Consider the following 23,381-nt stretch of genomic DNA (forward strand, 5'->3'; position numbering starts at 1 on the left):
GCAGGGCGGCCCCTGCTCATCCGAACCCCAGCAGCTCCGACTGGGGTCCGGCTCCGGGGGGGAGGGGGGGGGGCTTGGGGTCCGCGGGGACTTTCGTCCCCTCTGGCGGGCCATGGCATACGAGATATGGAGAGACGAGATGGAGAGATGAGATAAATGAAAGATAGGGAGATGTATGAGGGGAGAGATGAAATGAGAGAGGTTCAAGAGATGGAGAGGGTCTCGTGAGGGAATTCCCCCACACCAAAAACAGTGAATCGTGAAGTCCACGCGGTGACTCTGAGTCACTCTCTGCCTCTCTCTGTGCCTCTTTGTCTTCATCTCTCCCTTTGCCTTTCACTCTCTCCGCCTCTCTCCCTCCCTCTTTCTCCCCTCCCTCTCCCTGCTTCTCTCCTCTCCCTCTCCTTCCCACTCTCTCTCTCCCTCCCTCTCCCCCCTATTGCCCCTCCTCTCCCTGCCTCTCTCTCCCCTCCCTTTCACCGTCCCTCTCCCCGCCTCTCCCCTCCATCTCGCTCCCCTTTCCTTCCTCCCTTTCCCTGCTTCTCCCTCCCTCTCTCCCTCCCCCTCTTCCCCGCCCTCTCCCCGCCCTCTCTCTCCCCCTCTCCCCGCCCTCTCTCTCCCCCTCCCTCCCCCTCTCTCTCCCCCTCTCCCCGCCCTCTCTCTCCCCCTCCCTCCCCCTCTCTCTCCCCCTCTCCCCGCCCCCCCTCTCTCCGCCCTCTCCCCCCCCTCTCCCCGCCCCCCCTCTCCCCCTCTCCCCGCCCTCTCCCCCTCCCTCCTCTCGGCGGTGCTGCTCCGGAAGTGATCTCCGCCGTCGCCCCGGCACCGGAACGCGCGCCCCGGCACCGGACGAGGAGAAGACGCCGCGAGCCCCCACAGACAGACGGAGAGACGCGAGCAGGAGACGAGGAGCCGCGGGAGACGAGGAGGAGTTCTGCCGCATCGGAGAGACGAGGAGGAGATGGCTGAGGAAGCGCTCGCCTCCTTTATGGCGGTGACCGGCGCGGACGAGGCGCGGTCCCGGTTCTACCTCGAGCTGTCGGGCGGGGACCTGCAGGTGACCAGCAGGACGCGGGGGACCCACGGGGGGTCCCTGAGCCACGACTCGACCGCGGGGGGCCTGGAGGATGAGGGGGGTCTGGATGAAGAGGGGACCTGGGAAGATAAGGGGATCTGGGGAATGAGGGGATCTGGGGGAAGAGGGGGGGCTGGGGGGAAGAGGGGGGCCTGGGGGGAAGAGGGGAGCCTAGTGGAAGAGGGGGGCCAGGGGGGAAGAGGGGGACCTGGGGGAAGAGGGGGGCCTGGGGGGAAGAGGGGCCCTGGGGGGAAGAGGGGGGCCAGGGGTTAAGGGGGGATGAGGGGATCTGGGTTAAGGGGGGATCTGGGTTAAGGGGGGATCTGGGTTAAGGGGGGATCTGGGTTAAGGGGGGATCTGGGTTAAGGGGGGCCAGGGGTTAAGGGGGGCCAGGGGTTAAAGGGGGCCAGGGGTTAAGGGGGGATCTGGGTTAAGGGGGGAAGAGGGGATCTGGGTTAAGAGGGGATCGGGGTTAAGGGGGGATGCAGCAACCCCATTCCTGACTCATTGTGGCCTAACGTGAGACGGGACCGTCCGTTGTGCGTGGGGGGAGCGGTGGCGCAGTGGTCAGCGCGCTGCGCCACGAACCCGGTCCACCCGAGTTCGATGCCAACACCAGTGGATAGCGATTGTCCTGCACCGGTCTTCTTAAGCCTTCCCCTAGGTCGACTCGGCATCAAACGAGTACCTGGGCCGGCGCGTAAAAACATCGCCACTGGGGAGACAAAGACGGCCGGTAGTGGTGTTGGCCACCCACCGCTTGGTGTGCCGCTCCGGCCTTCATAGGCGCTCTCGAACAGCACTGGGCCCCAACAATCTGTTTCAGGCAACGCGGGGCATCTTTGTGTTGTGGCTGTAAAGGGGATTTCCACCGATTGTTCAATCCCCCAATAGCCGTGGATAGTCGAGCTTGTGAATATGACCACAGGTGCTCCCGTGTACGGCTTTTACATTTGCCAACAAATCTGCCGCATCATGCCCGGCATGACAGTCGTCAGTGCGTGCCTTTATTAGCATATCCCACGAACTCCCAGCGCCATGGCTTTAAATCTCTAATCCTGACCACAATAACCCGCAACTCCCTACCCCTGCTGCAAGCAGTGGTGTGGGCCAAGCGACTGCAAGGCTTCACCTCTAGCTGGACGTACCAATGAACACTGTGACGACGGCATTAGAGATGCACATTTATAACATGCTTGATTGTCAACAATGTGCGACGGTGATATCGTATTAATTGAATAAACATACTTATTTTTTTTATGTAATCATTTATAACTTCAACTTGTAACGCTCTGCCATGCAGTATTCCCTTGCTCTCGAATCGAGAGCGAGAGAACGACTCGGAGCAATTACAGACGCGGGAATGCGGTAGCAGACAAGTGGTGACCACTAGTTGCCCAAGCTCTGCGATCCTCTATTTACGAAGATGTTTCAAGCGAGTTACACGTCTATATGCATGTATGTTGAACTTTCGCAACGTACAGAGCGATATTTGTGTAAACCACCAACCCTCGCTGCCTCCACAGTGCCGGATTACAGAAAGTCACGTGCAGCATAGCCACCAGCACCCAGCTGGTGCGTGGACGCTTCAAACCTTGGCCTTAAACTGGAGGCTGACCTGGGAGATGTAAAAATAAGGACATAGTCGGTTCTATAGAGGTGACGAAAAAGGCAATGCGCAAAAACATTTGATTCGAGGCAGAATTTTTAGCAGAATCTTTACTTAGACTGGGGGAGAAATCCGATGAGCTACAAAGCTCTTTCTTTCACATGTCCAGTAGGGGCCGGGTCAGCAAGTTACAACGGCAGTCAAAAACAAGTGGTGGCCTTTTAACCTGTAGAGTAAAGAGTTGACAGTTTTGGTACGCGGGGGGCACAACTATGGGGAGGGGGGGGGATGGCAGCGTAATGTAACGTATAGGGGCACAGTGGGCAGAAAGGGTGCCCCGAATCAACAGATAAACACCAGTACAAACATGTTAAGTACAGTTATTCAAACAAACAAAAATATTCCAACGATTAAATGCCCAAAAACATTGTTACTAATGAGAGAAGAATATTTTTGAAAAAATACCTCGTGTAAAATATAGTGGTAGCGCTACTGCTGGTGAATGTTACTGAACACGCACATGAAAGCAAGATGCACGATAACTTAATTGTGAGTATTGTTACCTTTACATTTTTTATTTATTAATACTGTGACCGTGAGACTGTCTTCCTCTAAACCCAATAATGTTGCAACCAAAATAAATTAGTTGTAGCCTTCATATTATTACATACGGGTTAAAAACATCCGTAGCCATTTCAGTAAAAGTTAATATGGAGAAAGGAGGGGGGCCCACAGTCGTATCTTGCATGCCCCCCCCCCCCCATTAAACATTGCGCCCCTGTGGAAGCGTAGAATGTTTGGTCTCTCTCTGAGCATCAAACATAGAGGTGTAGGTTCCAAAGGGGAACTAAAAGCAGGTCGCTGAAACCACAATAAATATACCTCAGATGTACACCCCAACAAGCCATGCAGGTGTGAACAAGTCAACCGACATTTAAATCAACGCAAAACATACCACACACTCATGGTGGGAGACTTTAATGTAAGGGCAGGAACAAACGGAGAGAGAGTGATGGCAGGGTAATTGGTGAACTAGACATAGGAGAGGGGAGACATCAGATCCTGCAACCGGCACGGCCTGAGGATAATCATCACGTCGTTTTTTTTTAAGGAGTGAGCCAAAATCGCAAACCCACCACTCACTCAACGGTGGATTTCTCCTTGCGTAACGGCAGACTCGGCACCAAAAACAGCACTCTCGTTGCCTAACAGCAGCCGTCATATGAGAACAGCAGACTCATAGCTAGCAGCAGCAGCAGACCTGTCACGAACACCAGCAGTGGGCCCTTGCCCAGACTTTGTCTTGGCTCGGTGAAAATTGATGTTTCTTCATCGGTGTTGAGCCCACAGAGAACCTGTCAGGATGCAATCTGCATTTTGTGACCGGTAGCCTGCGATGTTCAAGCTGTTTGATTTTTTTGTTAGTTTTACAACATAGTGATGATTAACCAGGTGAGAACCCAGGGGAACAGGAGAGTCTCATTTGCAAGTGACCTGTGTCACCAAAAACTCAGGTGTGTGTGTATGAATGCCACCGTGGTGATCTGTAGCGATGTGGTTGGCGCATTGAGCTATGCATCTGGCAACTCAAGTTCGATTCTTGCTCACAGCCAACATCCGTGAAGAATATCTGAACTGGTACTGGGCCCCCTCCGAGGTCAACGCACCTTTAAATGAGTACCTGGCACTGGGGAGACAAAGGCGGACAGGCGTGGCGTTGGCCACGCACCCCCTTGTGCGCCGTGCCAGCGCTTACCTCAACAGCCTGTTAAAGGTAACATGGGGGAATCTTTGTCTTTGTGTGCTGCTGCTTGTGCTGTGCAGATGGCCCTGGCGAGTTTTTACGAGGAAGCAGATGAGGGGGAGGTGGTGGCCCCCCCCGCTCCTCCTGCAGGCGGTGGTAGCAGCAGCAGCAGCGGTGGAGGTGGTGGTGGTGCTCCTCAGCCGGCGCCCGTTGTTACGTGAGTTCCCTCTGCATGCCACAAGCGCACAGGATTGGGCACAAAATGTCGCGGCTCGACGGGAGGATGGCCGGTGGTCGAGACTTAACGGCCAAGTTGCAGCAGGAGGAAACGCGCCCGGGAGGACTTCCACCGCGGAGATGGAGACAATGAAATCGTCTTGTGTGCCGGAGCCAGAATGCGTTGTTGCTTGGCGAGATCCCGAGAGATGGTGACGGCTTAGGTGGGAGGGGGGCTTCATGGAGCAGTGGATAGAGCTTGATGATGTGCGTGGCATATATACTGCACAGTGTGATTTCCTGCTGAAATTAACATATCTGTGGTGGTCGTCACGGTGGTGAGATCTTAACGGCTAACTACCTCGTCAGGTATACAGGAGGTCGTGGGTTTGATCCTGATCCTGACGCCTGTATGTTTGCAGTTTGCGTGCTCTCCTCATGGTCGTGTGGATTTTTCTCCGGATCCTCCGGTTTTCCCTCCACATTTGGAAACATGCGTTTTAGAGTATTTTGCTGATTGAAATGTCCACTTGATAAGCCACCTCGTTGAGCTATAATTTGTGGCCAGGTCACTTCTGAAAAAGAGATACATAGCTCAGTGGGCCTTACCTGGTAAAATAAAAATAGTTGAAGTTTAGGCTTTAGTTCGTTTACAGACTGTGGCGGGGGTGAGGTTTTCAAAGGGATAACCACTGGTGCTTTTCCCTCAAAGTGGTACCGATTTTATATGATTACGGAGGGATGATGGTCCGAGTCAAACCCAAAACGGACTTTAAACTCGCAACCATCCGATTACCAGCCGCTCACTCTACCACTCAGCACACCAGGTCTGAAATACGTAGAGATTTAATAAAATTGGATGCTGGATATAGCTAGATATAGTGGAAACAGGTGTTGTCTTGGATTGTCTGGCTGATGTGTATGTGTGTGCACTGTTGTCTGCATGTGTTGTCCATGTGTTGTCTGTGTGTGGTTGTCTGTGGGGAGCGGTTGCATAGCGGTTAGCACGCTCTGCTACGAATCCGGCGACCCGAGTTTGATTCCCACTCGTGGCCAACACCAGTGACGATTATCTGAACTGGTCATGGGCCTCTCCTAGGCAGACTGAGCCTCACATGAGTACCTGGTGTGCTGTGTAAACATCGCCACTGGGGAGGCAAAGGCGGTCGGGCGTGGTGCTGGCCATCCACCTACTTTGTGTGCCGTGCCGGCCTTCGTAGGTGCTCGCTAACAGCACCATGGGGGGGATGTTTGTCTGTGTTGTTGTCTGTGTGGTTGAAGGGGTGTGTTGTTGTCTGTATTGTTGTCTGTGTTGTTGTCTGTGTGTGGTTGATGGAGTGTGTTGTTGTCTGTGTTGTTGTCTGTGTGTGGTTGACGGAGTGTGTTGTTGTCTGTGTGTGGTTGATGGAGTGTGTTGTTGTCTGTGTTGTTGTCTGTGTGTGGTTGACGGAGTGTGTTGTTGTCTGTGTGTGGTTGATGGCGTGTGTTGTTGTCTGTGTTGTTGTCTGTGCGTGGTTGACGGAGTGTGTTGTTGTCTGTGTGTGATTGACGGAGTGTGTTGTTATCTATGTGTGGTTGACGGAGTGTGTTGTTGTCTGTTTTGTTGTCTGTGTGTGGTTTACGGCATGTGTTGTTGTCTGTGTGTGATTGACGGAGTGTGTTGTTGTCTGTGTTGTTGTCTTTGTGTGGTTTACGGCATGTGTTGTTGTCTGTGTGTGATTGACGGAGTGTGTTGTTGTCTGTGTGTGGTTGATGGCGTGTGTTGTTATCTGTGTGTGGTTGACGGAGTGTGTTGTTGTCTGTGTGTGGTTGATGGAGTGTGTTGTTGTCTGTGTTGTTGTCTGTGTGTGGTTTATGGCATGTGTTGTTGTCTGTATTGTTATCTGTGTGTGGTTGACGGAGTGTGTTGTTGTCTGTGTGTGGTTGACGGAGTGTGTTGTTGTCTGTGTTGTTGTCTGTGTCTGGTTTACGGTGTGTGTTGTTGTCTGTGTTGTTGTCTGTGTGTGGTTGACGGAGTGTGTTGTTGTCTGTGTTGTTGTCTGTGTGTGGTTGATGGAGTGTGTTGTTGTCTGTGTTGTTGTCTGTGTGTGGTTTACGGTGTGTGTTGTCTGTGTGTGATTGACGGAGTGTGTTGTTATCTATGTGTGGTTGACGGAGTGTGTTGTTGTCTATGTTGTTGTCTGTGTGTGGTTTACGGCATGTGTTGTTGTCTGTGTGTGATTGACGGAGTGTGTTGTTGTCTGTGTTGTTGTCTTTGTGTGGTTTACGGCATGTGTTGTTGTCTGTGTGTGATTGACGGAGTGTGTTGTTGTCTGTGTGTGGTTGATGGCGTGTGTTGTTATCTGTGTGTGGTTGACGGAGTGTGTTGTTGTCTGTGTGTGGTTGATGGAGTGTGTTGTTGTCTGTGTTGTTGTCTGTGTGTGGTTTACGGCATGTGTTGTTGTCTGTATTGTTGTCTGTGTGTGGTTGACGGAGTGTGTTGTTGTCTGTGTGTGGTTGACGGAGTGTGTTGTTGTCTGTGTTGTTGTCTGTGTCTGGTTTACGGTGTGTGTTGTTGTCTGTGTTGTTGTCTGTGTGTGGTTGACGGAGTGTGTTGTTGTCTGTGTTGTTGTCTTTGTGTGGTTGACGGAGTGTGTTGTTGTCTGTGTGTGGTTGACGGAGTGTGTTGTTGTCTGTGTGTGGTTGACGGAGTGTGTTGTTGTCTGTGTGTGGTTGACGGAGTGTGTTGTTGTTTGTGTGTGGTTGACGGAGTGTGTTGTTATCTGTGTGTGGTTGACGGAGTGTGTTGTTGTCTGTGTGTGGTTGACGGAGTGTGTTGTTGTCTGTGTTGTTGTCTGTGTGTGGTTGACGGAGTGTGTTGTTGTCTGTGTGTGGTTGATGGAGTGTGTTGTTGTCTGCGTGTGGTTTACAGTGTGTGTTGTCTGTGTTGTTGTCTGTGTGTGGTTGACGGAGTGTGTTGTCTCTGTTGTTGTCTTTGTCTGGTTGACTGAGTGTGTTGTTGTCTGTGTGTGGTTGACGGAGTGTGTTGTTGTCTGTGTGTGGTTGACGGAGTGTGTTGTTGTTTGTGTTTGGTTGACGGAGTGTGTTGTTGTTTGTGTGTGGTTGACGGAGTGTGTTGTTGTCTGTGTGGTTGACGGAGTGTGTTGTTGTCTGTGTGTGGTTGACTGAGTGTGTTGTTGTCTGTGTTGTTGTCTGTGTGTGGTTGACGGAGTGTGTTGTTGTCTGTGTTGTTGTCTTTGTGTGGTTGACGGAGTGTGTTGTTGTCTGTGTGTGGTTGACGGAGTGTGTTGTTGTCTGTGTGTGGTTGACGGAGTGTGTTGTTGTTTGTGTTTGGTTGACGGAGTGTGTTGTTGTTTGTGTGTGGTTGACGGAGTGTGTTGTTGTCTGTGTTGTTGTCTGTGGTTGACGGAGTGTGTTGTTGTCTGTGTGTGGTTGACGGAGTGTGTTGTTGTCTTTGTGTGGTTGACGGAGTGTGTTGTTGTCTCTGTGTGGATGATGGCGTGTGTTGTTGTCTGTGTGTGGTTGACGGAGTGTGTTGTTGTTTGTGTGTGGTTGACGGAGTGTGTTGTTGTTTGTGTGTGGTTGACGGAGTGTGTTGTTGTTTGTGTGTGGTTGACGGAGTGTGTTGTTGTCTGTGTTGTTGTCTGTGTGTGGTTTACGACGTGTGTTCTTGTCTGTGTGTGGTTGATGGAGTGTGTTGTTGTCTGTGTGTGGTTGACGGAGTGTGTTGTCTGTGTTGTCTGTGTGGTTTACGGCATGTGTTGTTGTCTGTATTATTGTCTGTGTGTGGTTGACGGAGTGTGTTGTTGTCTGTGTGTGGTTGATGGCATGTGTTGTCTGTGTTGTTGTTTATGTGTGGTTACGGCGTGTGTTGTTGTCTGTGTGTGGTTGACGGAGTGTGTTGTTGTCTGTGTGTGGTTGACGGAGTGTGTTGTTGTCTGTGTGTGGTTGACGGAGTGTGTTGTTATCTGTGTGTGGTTGACGGAGTGTGTTGTTATCTGTGTGTGGTTGACGGAGTGTGTTGTTGTCTGTGTGTGATTGACGGAGTGTGTTGTTGTCTGTGTGTGGTTGACGGAGTGTGTTGTTGTCTGTGTGTGGTTGACGGAGTGTGTTGTTGTCTGTGTTGTTGTCTGTGTGTGGTTGACGGAGTGTGTTGTTGTCTGTGTTGTTGTCTTTGTGTGGTGTTGTTGTCTGTGTGTGGTTGACGGAGTGTGTTGTTGTCTTTGTGTGGTTGACGGAGTGTGTTGTTGTCTCTGTGTGGATGATGGCGTGTGTTGTTGTCTGTGTGTGGTTGACGGAGTGTGTTGTTGTTTGTGTGTGGTTGACGGAGTGTGTTGTTGTTTGTGTGTGGTTGACGGAGTGTGTTGTTGTCTGTGTTGTTGTCTGTGTGTGGTTTACGACGTGTGTTGTTGTCTGTGTGTGGTTGATGGAGTGTGTTGTTGTCTGTGTGTGGTTGACGGAGTGTGTTGTCTGTGTTGTCTGTGTGGTTTACGGCATGTGTTGTTGTCTGTATTATTGTCTGTGTGTGGTTGACGGAGTGTGTTGTTGTCTGTGTGTGGTTGATGGCATGTGTTGTCTGTGTTGTTGTTTATGTGTGGTTACGGCGTGTGTTGTTGTCTGTGTGTGGTTGACGGAGTGTGTTGTTGTCTGTGTGTGGTTGACAGAGTGTGTTGTTGTCTGTGTGTGGTTGACGGAGTGTGTTGTTATCTGTGTGTGGTTGACGGAGTGTGTTGTTATCTGTGTGTGGTTGACGGAGTGTGTTGTTGTCTGTTTGTGATTGACGGAGTGTGTTGTTGTCTGTGTGTGGTTGACGGAGTGTGTTGTTGTCTGTGTGTGGTTGACGGAGTGTGTTGTTGTCTGTGTTGTTGTCTGTGTGTGGTTGACGGAGTGTGTTGTTGTCTGTGTTGTTGTCTTTGTGTGGTTGACGGAGTGTGTTGTTGTCTGTGTGTGGTTGACGGAGTGTGTTGTTGTCTGTGTGTGGTTGACGGAGTGTGTTGTTGTTTGTGTTTGGTTGACGGAGTGTGTTGTTGTTTGTGTGTGGTTGACGGAGTGTGTTGTTGTCTGTGTTGTTGTCTGTGGTTGACGGAGTGTGTTGTTGTCTGTGTGTGGTTGACGGAGTGTGTTGTTGTCTTTGTGTGGTTGACGGAGTGTGTTGTTGTCTCTGTGTGGTTGATGGTGTGTGTTGTTGTCTGTGTGTGGTTGACGGAGTATGTTGTTGTTTGTGTGTGGTTGACGGAGTGTGTTGTTGTTTGTGTGTGGTTGACGGAGTGTGTTGTTGTCTGTGTTGTTGTCTGTGTGTGGTTTACGGCGTGTGTTGTTGTCTGTGTGTGGTTGACGGAGTGTGTTGTTGTCTGTGTGTGGTTGACGGAGTGTGTTGTCTGTGTTGTCTGTGTGTGGTTTACGGCATGTGTTGTTGTCTGTATTATTGTCTGTGTGTGGTTGACGGAGTGTGTTGTTGTCTGTGTGTGGTTGATGGCATGTGTTGTCTGTGTTGTTGTTTATGTGTGGTTGACGGCGTGTGTTGTTGTCTGTGTGTGGTTGACGGAGTGTGTTGTTGTCTGTGTGTGGTTGATGGAGTGTGTTGTTGTCTGTGTTGTTGTCTGTGTGTGGTTTACGGTGTGTATTGTTGTCTGTGTTGTTGTCTGTGTGTGGTTTACGGCATATGTTGTTGTCTGTGTGTGATTGATGGAGTGTGTTGTTGTCTGTGTTGTTGTCTGTGTTGTTTTCTGTGTGTGGTTGATGGAGTGTGTTGTTGTCTGTGTTGTTGTCTGTGTGTGGTTTACGGTGTGTGTTGTTGTCTGTGTGTGGTTGATGGCGTGTGTTGTTGTCTGTGTGTGGTTGACGGAGTGTGTTGTTGTCTGTGTTGTTGTCTGTGTGTGGTTGACGGAGTGTGTTGTTGTCTGTGTGTGGTTGACGGAGTGTGTTGTTGTCTGTGTTGTTGTCTTTGTATGGTTAACGGAGTGTGTTGTTGTCTGTGTGTGGTTGATGGCGTGTGTTGTTGTCTGTGTGTGGTTGACGGAGTGTGTTGTTGTTTGTGTGTGGTTGACGGAGTGTGTTGTTATCTGTGTTGTTGTCTGTGTGTGGTTTACGGTGTGTGTTGTTGTCTGTGTTGTCTGTGTGTGGTTGACGGAGTGTGTTGTTGTCTGTGTTGTTGTCTTTGTGTGGTTGACGGAGTGTGTTGTTGTCTGTGTGTGGTTGACGGAGTGTGTTGTTGTTTGTGTTTGATTGACGGAGTGTGTTGTTTGTGTGTGGTTGACGGAGTGTGTTGTTGTCTGTGTGTGGTTGACGGAGTGTGTTGTTGTCTGTGTTGTTGTCTGTGTGTGGTTTACGGTGTGTGTTGTTGTCTGTGTTGTTGTCTGTGTGTGGTTGATGGAGTGTGTTGTTGTCTGTGTTGTTGTCTGTGTGTGGTTTACGGTGTGTGTTGTTGTCTGTGTGTGATTGACGGAGTGTGTTGTTATCTATGTGTGGTTGACGGAGTGTGTTGTTGTCTGTGTTGTTGTCTGTGTGTGGTTTACGGCATGTGTTGTTGTCTGTGTGTGATTGACGGAGTGTGTTGTTGTCTGTGTGTGGTTGATGGCGTGTGTTGTTATCTGTGTGTGGTTGACGGAGTGTGTTGTTGTCTGTGTGTGGTTTACGGCATGTGTTGTTGTCTGTATTGTTGTCTGTGTGTGGTTGACGGAGTGTGTTGTTGTCTGTGTGTGGTTGACGGAGTGTGTTGTTGTCTGTGTTGTTGTCTGTGTCTGGTTTACGGTGTGTGTTGTTGTCTGTGTTGTTGTCTGTGTGTGGTTGACGGAGTGTGTTGTTGTCTGTGTGTGGTTGACGGAGTGTGTTGTTGTTTGTGTGTGGTTGACGGAGTGTGTTGTTATCTGTGTGTGGTTGACGGAGTGTGTTGTTGTCTGTGTGTGGTTGACGGAGTGTGTTGTTGTCTGTGTTGTTGTCTGTGTGTGGTTGACGGAGTGTGTTGTTGTCTGTGTGTGGTTGATGGAGTGTGTTGTTGTCTGCGTGTGGTTTACAGTGTGTGTTGTCTGTGTTGTTGTCTGTGTGTGGTTGACGGAGTGTGTTGTCTCTGTTGTTATCTTTGTCTGGTTGACGGAGTGTGTTGTTGTCTGTGTGTGGTTGACGGAGTGTGTTGTTGTCTGTGTGTGGTTGACGGAGTGTGTTGTTGTTTGTGTTTGGTTGACGGAGTGTGTTGTTGTTTGTGTGTGGTTGACGGAGGGTGTTGTTGTCTGTGTGGTTGACGGAGTGTGTTGTTGTCTGTGTGTGGTTGACTGAGTGTGTTGTTGTCTATGTTGTTGTCTGTATGTGGTTGACGGAGTGTGTTGTTGTCTGTGTTGTTGTCTTTGTGTGGTTGACGGAGTGTGTTGTTGTCTGTGTGTGGTTGACGGAGTGTGTTGTTGTCTGTGTGTGGTTGACGGAGTGTGTTGTTGTTTGTGTTTGGTTGACGGAGTGTGTTGTTGTTTGTGTGTGGTTGACGGAGTGTGTTGTTGTCTGTGTTGTTGTCTGTGGTTGACGGAGTGTGTTGTTGTCTGTGTGTGGTTGACGGAGTGTGTTGTTGTCTGTGTGGTTGACGGAGTGTGTTGTTGTCTCTGTGTGGATGATGGTGTGTGTTGTTGTCTGTGTGTGGTTGACGGAGTGTGTTGTTGTTTGTGTGTGGTTGACGGAGTGTGTTGTTGTTTGTGTGTGGTTGACGGAGTGTGTTGTTGTCTGTTGTTGTCTGTGTGTGGTTTACGACGTGTGTTGTTGTCTGTGTGTGGTTGATGGAGTGTGTTGTTGTCTGTGTGTGGTTGACGGAGTGTGTTGTCTGTGTTGTCTGTGTGGTTTACGGCATGTGTTGTTGTCTGTATTATTGTCTGTGTGTGGTTGACGGAGTGTGTTGTTGTCTGTGTGTGGTTGATGGCATGTGTTGTCTGTGTTGTTGTTTATGTGTGGTTACGGCGTGTGTTGTTGTCTGTGTGTGGTTGACGGAGTGTGTTGTTGTCTGTGTGTGGTTGACGGAGAGTGTTGTTGTCTGTGTGTGGTTGACGGAGTGTGTTGTTATCTGTGTGTGGTTGACGGAGTGTGTTGTTATCTGTGTGTGGTTGACGGAGTGTGTTGTTGTCTGTGTGTGATTGACGGAGTGTGTTGTTGTCTGTGTGTGGTTGACGGAGTGTGTTGTTGTCTGTGTGTGGTTGACGGAGTGTGTTGTTGTCTGTGTTGTTGTCTGTGTGTGGTTGACGGAGTGTGTTGTTGTCTGTGTTGTTGTCTTTGTGTGGTGTTGTTGTCTGTGTGTGGTTGACGGAGTGTGTTGTTGTCTTTGTGTGGTTGACGGAGTGTGTTGTTGTCTCTGTGTGGATGATGGCGTGTGTTGTTGTCTGTGTGTGGTTGACGGAGTGTGTTGTTGTTTGTGTGTGGTTGACGGAGTGTGTTGTTGTTTGTGTGTGGTTGACGGAGTGTATTGTTGTCTGTGTTGTTGTCTGTGTGTGGTTTACGACGTGTGTTGTTGTCTGTGTGTGGTTGATGGAGTGTGTTGTTGTCTGTGTGTGGTTGACGGAGTGTGTTGTCTGTGTTGTCTGTGTGGTTTACGGCATGTGTTGTTGTCTGTATTATTGTCTGTGTGTGGTTGACGGAGTGTGTTGTTGTCTGTGTGTGGTTGATGGCATGTGTTGTCTGTGTTGTTGTTTATGTGTGGTTACGGCGTGTGTTGTTGTCTGTGTGTGGTTGACGGAGTTTGTTGTTGTCTGTGTGTGGTTGACGGAGTGTGTTGTTGTCTGTGTGTGGTTGACGGAGTGTGTTGTTATCTGTGTGTGGTTGACGGAGTGTGTTGTTATCTGTGTGTGGTTGACGGAGTGTGTTGTTGTCTGTGTGTGATTGACGGAGTGTGTTGTTGTCTGTGTGTGGTTGACGGAGTGTGTTGTTGTCTGTGTGTGGTTGACGGAGTGTGTTGTTGTCTGTGTTGTTGTCTGTGTGTGGTTGACGGAGTGTGTTGTTGTCTGTGTTGTTGTCTTTGTGTGGTTGACGGAGTGTGTTGTTGTCTGTGTGTGGTTGACGGAGTGTGTTGTTGTCTGTGTGTGGTTGACGGAGTGTGTTGTTGTTTGTGTTTGGTTGACGGAGTGTGTTGTTGTTTGTGTGTGGTTGACGGAGTGTGTTGTTGTCTGTGTTGTTGTCTGTGGTTGACGGAGTGTGTTGTTGTCTGTGTGTGGTTGACGGAGTGTGTTGTTGTCTTTGTGTGGTTGACGGAGTGTGTTGTTGTCTCTGTGTGGTTGATGGCGTGTGTTGTTGTCTGTGTGTGGTTGACGGAGTGTGTTGTTGTTTGTGTGTGGTTGACGGAGTGTGTTGTTGTTTGTGTGTGGTTGACGGAGTGTGTTGTTGTCTGTGTTGTTGTCTGTGTGTGGTTTACGGCGTGTGTTGTTGTCTGTGTGTGGTTGACGGAGTGTGTTGTTGTCTGTGTGTGGTTGACGGAATGTGTTGTCTGTGTTGTCTGTGTGTGGTTTACGGCATGTGTTGTTGTCTGTATTATTGTCTGTGTGTGGTTGACGGAGTGTGTTGTTGTCTGTGTGTGGTTGATGGCATGTGTTGTCTGTGTTGTTGTTTATGTGTGGTTGACGGCGTGTGTTGTTGTCTGTGTGTGGTTGACGGAGTGTGTTGTTGTCTGTGTGTGGTTGATGGAGTGTGTTGTTGTCTGTGTTGTTGTCTGTGTGTGGTTTACGGTGTGTGTTGTTGTCTGTGTTGTTGTCTGTGTGTGGTTTACGGAATATGTTGTTGTCTGTGTGTGATTGATGGAGTGTGTTGTTGTCTGTGTTGTTGTCTGTGTGTGGTTTACGGTGTGTGTTGTTGTCTGTGTGTGGTTGATGGCGTGTGTTGTTGTCTGTGTGTGGTTGACGGAGTGTGTTGTTGTCTGTGTTGTTGTCTGTGTGTGGTTGACGGAGTGTGTTGTTGTCTGTGTGTGGTTGACGGAGTGTGTTGTTGTCTGTGTTGTTGTCTTTGTATGGTTGACGGAGTGTGTTGTTGTCTGTGTGTGGTTGATGGCGTGTGTTGTTGTCTGTGTGTGGTTGACGGAGTGTGTTGTTGTTTGTGTGTGGTTGACGGAGTGTGTTGTTATCTGTGTTGTTGTCTGTGTGTGGTTTACGGTGTGTGTTGTTGTCTGTGTTGTCTGTGTGTGGTTGACGGAGTGTGTTGTTGTCTGTGTTGTTGTCTTTGTGTGGTTGACGGAGTGTGTTGTTGTCTGTGTGTGGTTGACGGAGTGTGTTGTTGTTTGTGTTTGGTTGACGGAGTGTGTTGTTTGTGTGTGGTTGACGGAGTGTGTTGTTGTCTGTGTGTGGTTGACGGAGTGTGTTGTTGTCTGTGTTGTTGTCTTTGTATGGTTGACGGAGTGTGTTGTTGTCTGTGTTTTTGTCTGTGTGTGGTTGATGGAGTGTGTTGTTGTCTGTGTTGTTGTCTGTGTGTGGTTTACGGTGTGTGTTGTTGTCTGTGTGTGATTGACGGAGTGTGTTGTTATCTATGTGTGGTTGACGGAGTGTGTTGTTGTCTGTGTTGTTGTCTGTGTGTGGTTTACGGCATGTGTTGTTGTCTGTGTGTGATTGACGGAGTGTGTTCTTGTCTGTGTTGTTGTCTTTGTGTGGTTTACGGCATGTGTTGTTGTCTGTGTGTGATTGACGGAGTGTGTTGTTGTCTGTGTGTGGTTGATGGCGTGTGTTGTTATCTGTGTGTGGTTGACGGAGTGTGTTGTTGTCTGTGTGTGGTTGATGGAGTGTGTTGTTGTCTGTGTTGTTGTCTGTGTGTGGTTTACGGCATGTGTTGTTGTCTGTATTGTTGTCTGTGTGTGGTTGACGGAGTGTGTTGTTGTCTGTGTGTGGTTGATGGAGTGTGTTGTTGTCTGTGTTGTTGTCTGTGTCTGGTTTACGGTGAGTGTTGTTGTCTGTGTTGTTGTCTGTGTGTGGTTGACGGAGTGTGTTGTTGTCTGTGTTGTTGTCTTTGTGTGGTTGACGGAGTGTGTTGTTGTCTGTGTGTGGTTGACGGAGTGTGTTGTTGTCTGTGTGTGGTTGACGGAGAGTGTTGTTGTCTGTGTGTGGTTGACGGAGTGTGTTGTTGTTTGTGTGTGGTTGACGGAGTGTGTTGTTATCTGTGTGTGGTTGACGGAGTGTGTTGTTGTCTGTGTGTGGTTGACGGAGTGTGTTGTTGTCTGTGTTGTTGTCTGTGTGTGGTTGACGGAGTGTGTTGTTGTCTGTGTGTGGTTGATGGAGTGTGTTGTTGTCTGCGTGTGGTTTACAGTGTGTGTTGTCTGTGTTGTTGTCTGTGTGTGGTTGACGGAGTGTGTTGTCTCTGTTGTTGTCTTTGTCTGGTTAACGGAGTGTGTTGTTGTCTGTGTGTGGTTGACGGAGTGTGTTGTTGTCTGTGTGTGGTTGACGGAGTGTGTTGTTGTTTGTGTTTGGTTGACGGAGTGTGTTGTTGTTTGTGTGTGGTTGACGGAGTGTGTTGTTGTCTGTGTGGTTGACGGAGTGTGTTGTTGTCTGTGTGTGGTTGACTGAGTGTGTTGTTGTCTGTGTTGTTGTCTGTGTGTGGTTGACGGAGTGTGTTGTTGTCTGTGTTGTTGTCTTTGTGTGGTTGACGGAGTGTGTTGTTGTCTGTGTGTGGTTGACGGAGTGTGTTGTTGTCTGTGTGTGTTTGATGGAGTGTGTTGTTGTTTGTGTTTGGTTGACGGAGTGTGTTGTTGTTGGTGTGTGGTTGACGGAGTGTGTTGTTGTCTGTGTTGTTGTCTGTGGTTGACGGAGTGTGTTGTTGTCTGTGTGTGGTTGACGGAGTGTGTTGTTGTCTTTGTGTGGTTGACGCAGTGTGTTGTTGTCTCTGTGTGGATGATGGCATGTGTTGTTGTCTGTGTGTGGTTGACGGAGTGTGTTGTTGTTTGTGTGTGGTTGACGGAGTGTGTTGTTGTTTGTGTGTGGTTGACGGAGTGTGTTGTTGTCTGTGTTGTTGTCTGTGTGTGGTTTACGACGTGTGTTGTTGTCTGTGTGTGGTTGATGGAGTGTGTTGTTGTCTGTGGGTGGTTGACGGAGTGTGTTGTCTGTGTTGTCTGTGTGGTTTACGGCATGTGTTGTTGTCTGTATTATTGTCTGTGTGTGGTTGACGGAGTGTGTTGTTGTCTGTGTGTGGTTGATGGCATGTGTTGTCTGTGTTGTTGTTTATGTGTGGTAACGGCGTGTGTTGTTGTCTGTGTGTGGTTGACGGAGTGTGTTGTTGTCTGTGTGTGGTTGACGGAGTGTGTTGTTGTCTGTGTGTGGTTGACGGAGTGTGTTGTTATCTGTGTGTGGTTGACGGAGTGTGTTGTTATCTGTGTGTGGTTGACGGAGTGTGTTGTTGTCTGTGTGTGATTGACGGAGTGTGTTGTTGTCTGTGTGTGGTAGACGGAGTGTGTTGTTGTCTGTGTGTGGTCGACGGAGTGTGTTGTTGTCTGTGTTGTTGTCTGTGTGTGGTTGACGGAGTGTGTTGTTGTCTGTGTTGTTGTCTTTGTGTGGTTGACGGAGTGTGTTGTTGTCTGTGTGTGGTTGACGGAGTGTGTTGTTGTCTTTGTGTGGTTGACGGAGTGTGTTGTTGTCTCTGTGTGGTTGACGGAGTGTGTTGTTGTTTGTGTGTGGTTGACGGAGTGTGTTGTTGTTTGTGTGTGGTTGACGGAGTGTGTTGTTGTCTGTGTTGTTGTCTGTGTGTGGTTTACGGCGTGTGTTGTTGTCTGTGTGTGGTTGACGGAGTGTGTTGTTGTCTGTGTGTGGTTGACGGAGTGTGTTGTCTGTGTTGTCTGTGTGTGGTTTACGGAATGTGTTGTTGTCTGTATTATTGTCTGTGTGTGGTTGACGGAGTGTGTTGTTGTCTGTGTGTGGTTGATGGCATGTGTTGTCTGTGTTGTTGTTTATGTGTGGTTGACGGCGTGTGTTGTTGTCTGTGTGTGGTTGACGGAGTGTGTTGTTGTCTGTGTGTGGTTGATGGAGTGTGTTGTTGTCTGTGTTGTTGTCTGTGTGTGGTTTACGGTGTGTGTTGTTTTCTGTGTTGTTGTCTGTGTGTGGTTTACGGCATATGTTGTTGTCTGTGTGTGATTGATGGAGTGTGTTGTTGTCTGTGTTGTTGTCTTTGTGTGGTTTACGGCATGTGTTGTTGTCTGTGTGTGATTGACGGAGTGTGTTGTTTTCTGTGTGTGGTTGACGGAGTGTGTTGTTATCTGTGTGTGGTTGACGGAGTGTGTTGTTATCTGTGTGTGGTTGACGGAGTGTGTTGTTGTCTGTGTTGTTGTCTGTGTGTGGTTTACGGTGTGTGTTGTTGTCTTGTTGTTGTCTGTGTGTGGTTGATGGAGTGTGTTGTTGTCTGTGTTGTTGTCTGTGTGTGGTTTACGGCATGTGTTGTTGTCTGTATGTGATTGACGGAGTGCGTTGTTGTCTGTGTTGTTGTCTTTGTGTGGTTTACGGCATGTGTTGTTGTCTGTGTGTGATTGACGGAGTGTGTTGTTGTCTGTGTGTGGTTGATGGCGTGTGTTGTTATCTGTGTGTGGTTGACGGAGTGTGTTGTTGTCTGTGTGTGGTTGATGGAGTGTGTTGTTGTCTGTGTTGTTGTCTGTGTGTGGTTTACGGCATGTGTTGTTGTCTGTATTGTTGTCTGTGTGTGGTTGACGGAGTGTGTTGTTGTCTGTGTGTGGTTGACGGAGTGTGTTGTTGTCTGTGTTGTTGTCTGTGTCTGGTTTACGGTGTGTGTTGTTGTCTGTGTTGTTGTCTGTGTGTGGTTGACGGAGTGTGTTGTTGTCTGTGTTGTTGTCTTTGTGTGGTTGACGGAGTGTGTTGTTGTCTGTGTGTGGTTGACGGAGTGTGTTGTTGTCTGTGTGTGGTTGACGGAGTGTGTTGTTGTTTGTGTGTGGTTGACGGAGTGTGTTGTTATCTGTGTGTGGTTGACGGAGTGTGTTGTTGTCTGTGTGTGGTTGACGGAGTGTGTTGTTGTCTGTGTTGTTGTCTGTGTGTGGTTTACGGTGTGTGTTGTTGTCTGTGTGTGGTTGACGGAGCGTGTTGTTGTCTGTGGTGTTGTCTGTGTGTGGTTGACGGAGTGTGTTGTTGTCTGTGTGTGGTTGACGGAGTGTGTTGTTGTCTGTGTTGTTGTCTTTGTGTGGTTGACGGAGTGTGTTGTTGTCTGTGTGTGGTTTACGGCATGTGTTGTTGTCTGTATTGTTGTCTGTGTGTGGTTGACGGAGTGTGTTGTTGTCTGTGTGTGGTTGACGGAGTGTGTTGTTGTCTGTGTTGTTGTCTGTGTCTGGTTTACGGTGTGTGTTGTTGTCTGTGTTGTTGTCTGTGTGTGGTTGACGGAGTGTGTTGTTGTCTGTGTGTGGTTGACGGAGTGTGTTGTTGTTTGTGTGTGGTTGACGGAGTGTGTTGTTATCTGTGTGTGGTTGACGGAGTGTGTTGTTGTCTGTGTGTGGTTGACGGAGTGTGTTGTTGTCTGTGTTGTTGTCTGTGTGTGGTTGACGGAGTGTGTTGTTGTCTGTGTGTGGTTGATGGAGTGTGTTGTTGTCTGCGTGTGGTTTACAGTGTGTGTTGTCTGTGTTGTTGTCTGTGTGTGGTTGACGGAGTGTGTTGTCTCTGTTGTTATCTTTGTCTGGTTGACGGAGTGTGTTGTTGTCTGTGTGTGGTTGACGGAGTGTGTTGTTGTCTGTGTGTGGTTGACGGAGTGTGTTGTTGTTTGTGTTTGGTTGACGGAGTGTGTTGTTGTTTGTGTGTGGTTGACGGAGGGTGTTGTTGTCTGTGTGGTTGACGGAGTGTGTTGTTGTCTGTGTGTGGTTGACTGAGTGTGTTGTTGTCTATGTTGTTGTCTGTATGTGGTTGACGGAGTGTGTTGTTGTCTTTGTTGTTGTCTTTGTGTGGTTGACGGAGTGTGTTGTTGTCTGTGTGTGGTTGACGGAGTGTGTTGTTGTCTGTGTGTGGTTGACGGAGTGTGTTGTTGTTTGTGTTTGGTTGACGGAGTGTGTTGTTGTTTGTGTGTGGTTGACGGAGTGTGTTGTTGTCTGTGTTGTTGTCTGTGGTTGACGGAGTGTGTTGTTGTCTGTGTGTGGTTGACGGAGTGTGTTGTTGTCTGTGTGGTTGACGGAGTGTGTTGTTGTCTCTGTGTGGATGATGGTGTGTGTTGTTGTCTGTGTGTGGTTGACGGAGTGTGTTGTTGTTTGTGTGTGGTTGACGGAGTGTGTTGTTGTTTGTGTGTGGTTGACGGAGTGTGTTGTTGTCTGTGTTGTTGTCTGTGTGTGGTTTACGACGTGTGTTGTTGTCTGTGTGTGGTTGATGGAGTGTGTTGTTGTCTGTGTGTGGTTGACGGAGTGTGTTGTCTGTGTTGTCTGTGTCGTTTACGGCATGTGTTGTTGTCTGTATTATTGTCTGTGTGTGGTTGGCGGAGTGTGTTGTTGTCTGTGTGTGGTTGATGGCATGTGTTGTCTGTGTTGTTGTTTATGTGTGGTTACGGCGTGTGTTGTTGTCTGTGTGTGGTTGACGGAGTGTGTTGTTGTCTGTGTGTGGTTGACGGAGAGTGTTGTTGTCTGTGTGTGGTTGACGGAGTGTGTTGTTATCTGTGTGTGGTTGACGGAGTGTGTTGTTATCTGTGTGTGGTTGACGGAGTGTGTTGTTGTCTGTGTGTGATTGACGGAGTGTGTTGTTGTCTGTGTGTGGTTGACGGAGTGTGTTGTTGTCTGTGTGTGGTTGACGGAGTGTGTTGTTGTCTGTGTTGTTGTCTGTGTGTGGTTGACGGAGTGTGTTGTTGTCTGTGTTGTTGTCTTTGTGTGGTGTTGTTGTCTGTGTGTGGTTGACGGAGTGTGTTGTTGTCTTTGTGTGGTTGACGGAGTGTGTTGTTGTCTCTGTGTGGATGATGGCGTGTGTTGTTGTCTGTGTGTGGTTGACGGAGTGTGTTGTTGTTTGTGTGTGGTTGACGGAGTGTGTTGTTGTTTGTGTGTGGTTGACGGAGTGTGTTGTTGTCTGTGTTGTTGTCTGTGTGTGGTTTACGACGTGTGTTGTTGTCTGTGTGTGGTTGATGGAGTGTGTTGTTGTCTGTGTGTGGTTGACGGAGTGTGTTGTCTGTGTTGTCTGTGTGGTTTACGGCATGTGTTGTTGTCTGTATTATTGTCTGTGTGTGGTTGACGGAGTGTGTTGTTGTCTGTGTGTGGTTGATGGCATGTGTTGTCTGTGTTGTTGTTTATGTGTGGTTACGGCGTGTGTTGTTGTCTGTGTGTGGTTGACGGAGTGTGTTGTTGTCTGTGTGTGGTTGACGGAGTGTGTTGTTGTCTGTGTGTGGTTGACGGAGTGTGTTGTTATCTGTGTGTGGTTGACGGAGTGTGTTGTTATCTGTGTGTGGTTGACGGAGTGTGTTGTTGTCTGTGTGTGATTGACGGAGTGTGTTGTTGTCTGTGTGTGGTTGACGGAGTGTGTTGTTGTCTGTGTGTGGTTGACGGAGTGTGTTGTTGTCTGTGTTGTTGTCTGTGTGTGGTTGACGGAGTGTGTTGTTGTCTGTGTTGTTGTCTTTGTGTGGTTGACGGAGTGTGTTGTTGTCTGTGTGTGGTTGACGGAGTGTGTTGTTGTCTGTGTGTGGTTGACGGAGTGTGTTGTTGTTTGTGTTTGGTTGACGGAGTGTGTTGTTGTTTGTGTGTGGTTGACGGAGTGTGTTGTTGTCTGTGTTGTTGTCTGTGGTTGACGGAGTGTGTTGTTGTCTGTGTGTGGTTGACGGAGTGTGTTGTTGTCTTTGTGTGGTTGACGGAGTGTGTTGTTGTCTCTGTGTGGTTGATGGCGTGTGTTGTTGTCTGTGTGTGGTTGACGGAGTGTGTTGTTGTTTGTGTGTGGTTGACGGAGTGTGTTGTTGTTTGTGTGTGGTTGACGGAGTGTGTTGTTGTCTGTGTTGTTGTCTGTGTGTGGTTTACGGCGTGTGTTGTTGTCTGTGTGTGGTTGACGGAGTGTGTTGTTGTCTGTGTGTGGTTGACGGAATGTGTTGTCTGTGTTGTCTGTGTGTGGTTTACGGCATGTGTTGTTGTCTGTATTATTGTCTGTGTGTGGTTGACGGAGTGTGTTGTTGTCTGTGTGTGGTTGATGGCATGTGTTGTCTGTGTTGTTGTTTATGTGTGGTTGACGGCGTGTGTTGTTGTCTGTGTGTGGTTGACGGAGTGTGTTGTTGTCTGTGTGTGGTTGATGGAGTGTGTTGTTGTCTGTGTTGTTGTCTGTGTGTGGTTTACGGTGTGTGTTGTTGTCTGTGTTGTTGTCTGTGTGTGGTTTACGGAATATGTTGTTGTCTGTGTGTGATTGATGGAGTGTGTTGTTGTCTGTGTTGTTGTCTGTGTGTGGTTTACGGTGTGTGTTGTTGTCTGTGTGTGGTTGATGGCGTGTGTTGTTGTCTGTGTGTGGTTGACGGAGTGTGTTGTTGTCTGTGTTGTTGTCTGTGTGTGGTTGACGGAGTGTGTTGTTGTCTGTGTGTGGTTGACGGAGTGTGTTGTTGTCTGTGTTGTTGTCTTTGTATGGTTGACGGAGTGTGTTGTTGTCTGTGTGTGGTTGATGGCGTGTGTTGTTGTCTGTGTGTGGTTGACGGAGTGTGTTGTTGTTTGTGTGTGGTTGACGGAGTGTGTTGTTATCTGTGTTGTTGTCTGTGTGTGGTTTACGGTGTGTGTTGTTGTCTGTGTTGTCTGTGTGTGGTTGACGGAGTGTGTTGTTGTCTGTGTTGTTGTCTTTGTGTGGTTGACGGAGTGTGTTGTTGTCTGTGTGTGGTTGACGGAGTGTGTTGTTGTTTGTGTTTGGTTGACGGAGTGTGTTGTTTGTGTGTGGTTGACGGAGTGTGTTGTTGTCTGTGTGTGGTTGACGGAGTGTGTTGTTGTCTGTGTTGTTGTCTGTGTGTGGTTTACGGTGTGTGTTGTTGTCTGTGTTTTTGTCTGTGTGTGGTTGATGGAGTGTGTTGTTGTCTGTGTTGTTGTCTGTGTGTGGTTTACGGTGTGTGTTGTTGTCTGTGTGTGATTGACGGAGTGTGTTGTTATCTATGTGTGGTTGACGGAGTGTGTTGTTGTCTGTGTTGTTGTCTGTGTGTGGTTTACGGCATGTGTTGTTGTCTGTGTGTGATTGACGGAGTGTGTTCTTGTCTGTGTTGTTGTCTTTGTGTGGTTTACGGCATGTGTTGTTGTCTGTGTGTGATTGACGGAGTGTGTTGTTGTCTGTGTGTGGTTGATGGCGTGTGTTGTTATCTGTGTGTGGTTGACGGAGTGTGTTGTTGTCTGTGTGTGGTTGATGGAGTGTGTTGTTGTCTGTGTTGTTGTCTGTGTGTGGTTTACGGCATGTGTTGTTGTCTGTATTGTTGTCTGTGTGTGGTTGACGGAGTGTGTTGTTGTCTGTGTGTGGTTGATGGAGTGTGTTGTTGTCTGTGTTGTTGTCTGTGTCTGGTTTACGGTGAGTGTTGTTGTCTGTGTTGTTGTCTGTGTGTGGTTGACGGAGTGTGTTGTTGTCTGTGTTGTTGTCTTTGTGTGGTTGACGGAGTGTGTTGTTGTCTGTGTGTGGTTGACGGAGTGTGTTGTTGTCTGTGTGTGGTTGACGGAGAGTGTTGTTGTCTGTGTGTGGTTGACGGAGTGTGTTGTTGTTTGTGTGTGGTTGACGGAGTGTGTTGTTATCTGTGTGTGGTTGACGGAGTGTGTTGTTGTCTGTGTGTGGTTGACGGAGTGTGTTGTTGTCTGTGTTGTTGTCTGTGTGTGGTTGACGGAGTGTGTTGTTGTCTGTGTGTGGTTGATGGAGTGT

General features: G+C 48.8%; 1 protein-coding gene across 1 annotated transcript in view; it reads left to right on the forward strand.

The window, feature by feature from the left end:
* The first annotated feature begins 763 nt into the window (after window positions 1–763).
* LOC116941731 (NSFL1 cofactor p47-like) overlaps window positions 764–23,381 on the forward strand; it is a 61,812-nt gene continuing 39,194 nt past the window's right edge. The window contains exons 1-2 of the mRNA XM_076066686.1: window positions 764–1,054; window positions 4,506–4,642. Coding sequence (XP_075922801.1) covers window positions 959–1,054; window positions 4,506–4,642 — 233 coding nt within the window. The 5' untranslated portion in view covers window positions 764–958. The remainder of the gene's footprint in view (window positions 1,055–4,505; window positions 4,643–23,381) is intronic.

Source organism: Petromyzon marinus, chromosome 12, assembly GCF_048934315.1.
Source record: "Petromyzon marinus isolate PM22_M1 ecotype Great Lakes invasive population chromosome 12, UKy_Petmar_22M1.pri1.0, whole genome shotgun sequence".
Taxonomy (NCBI): Eukaryota; Metazoa; Chordata; class Hyperoartia; order Petromyzontiformes; family Petromyzontidae; genus Petromyzon; species Petromyzon marinus.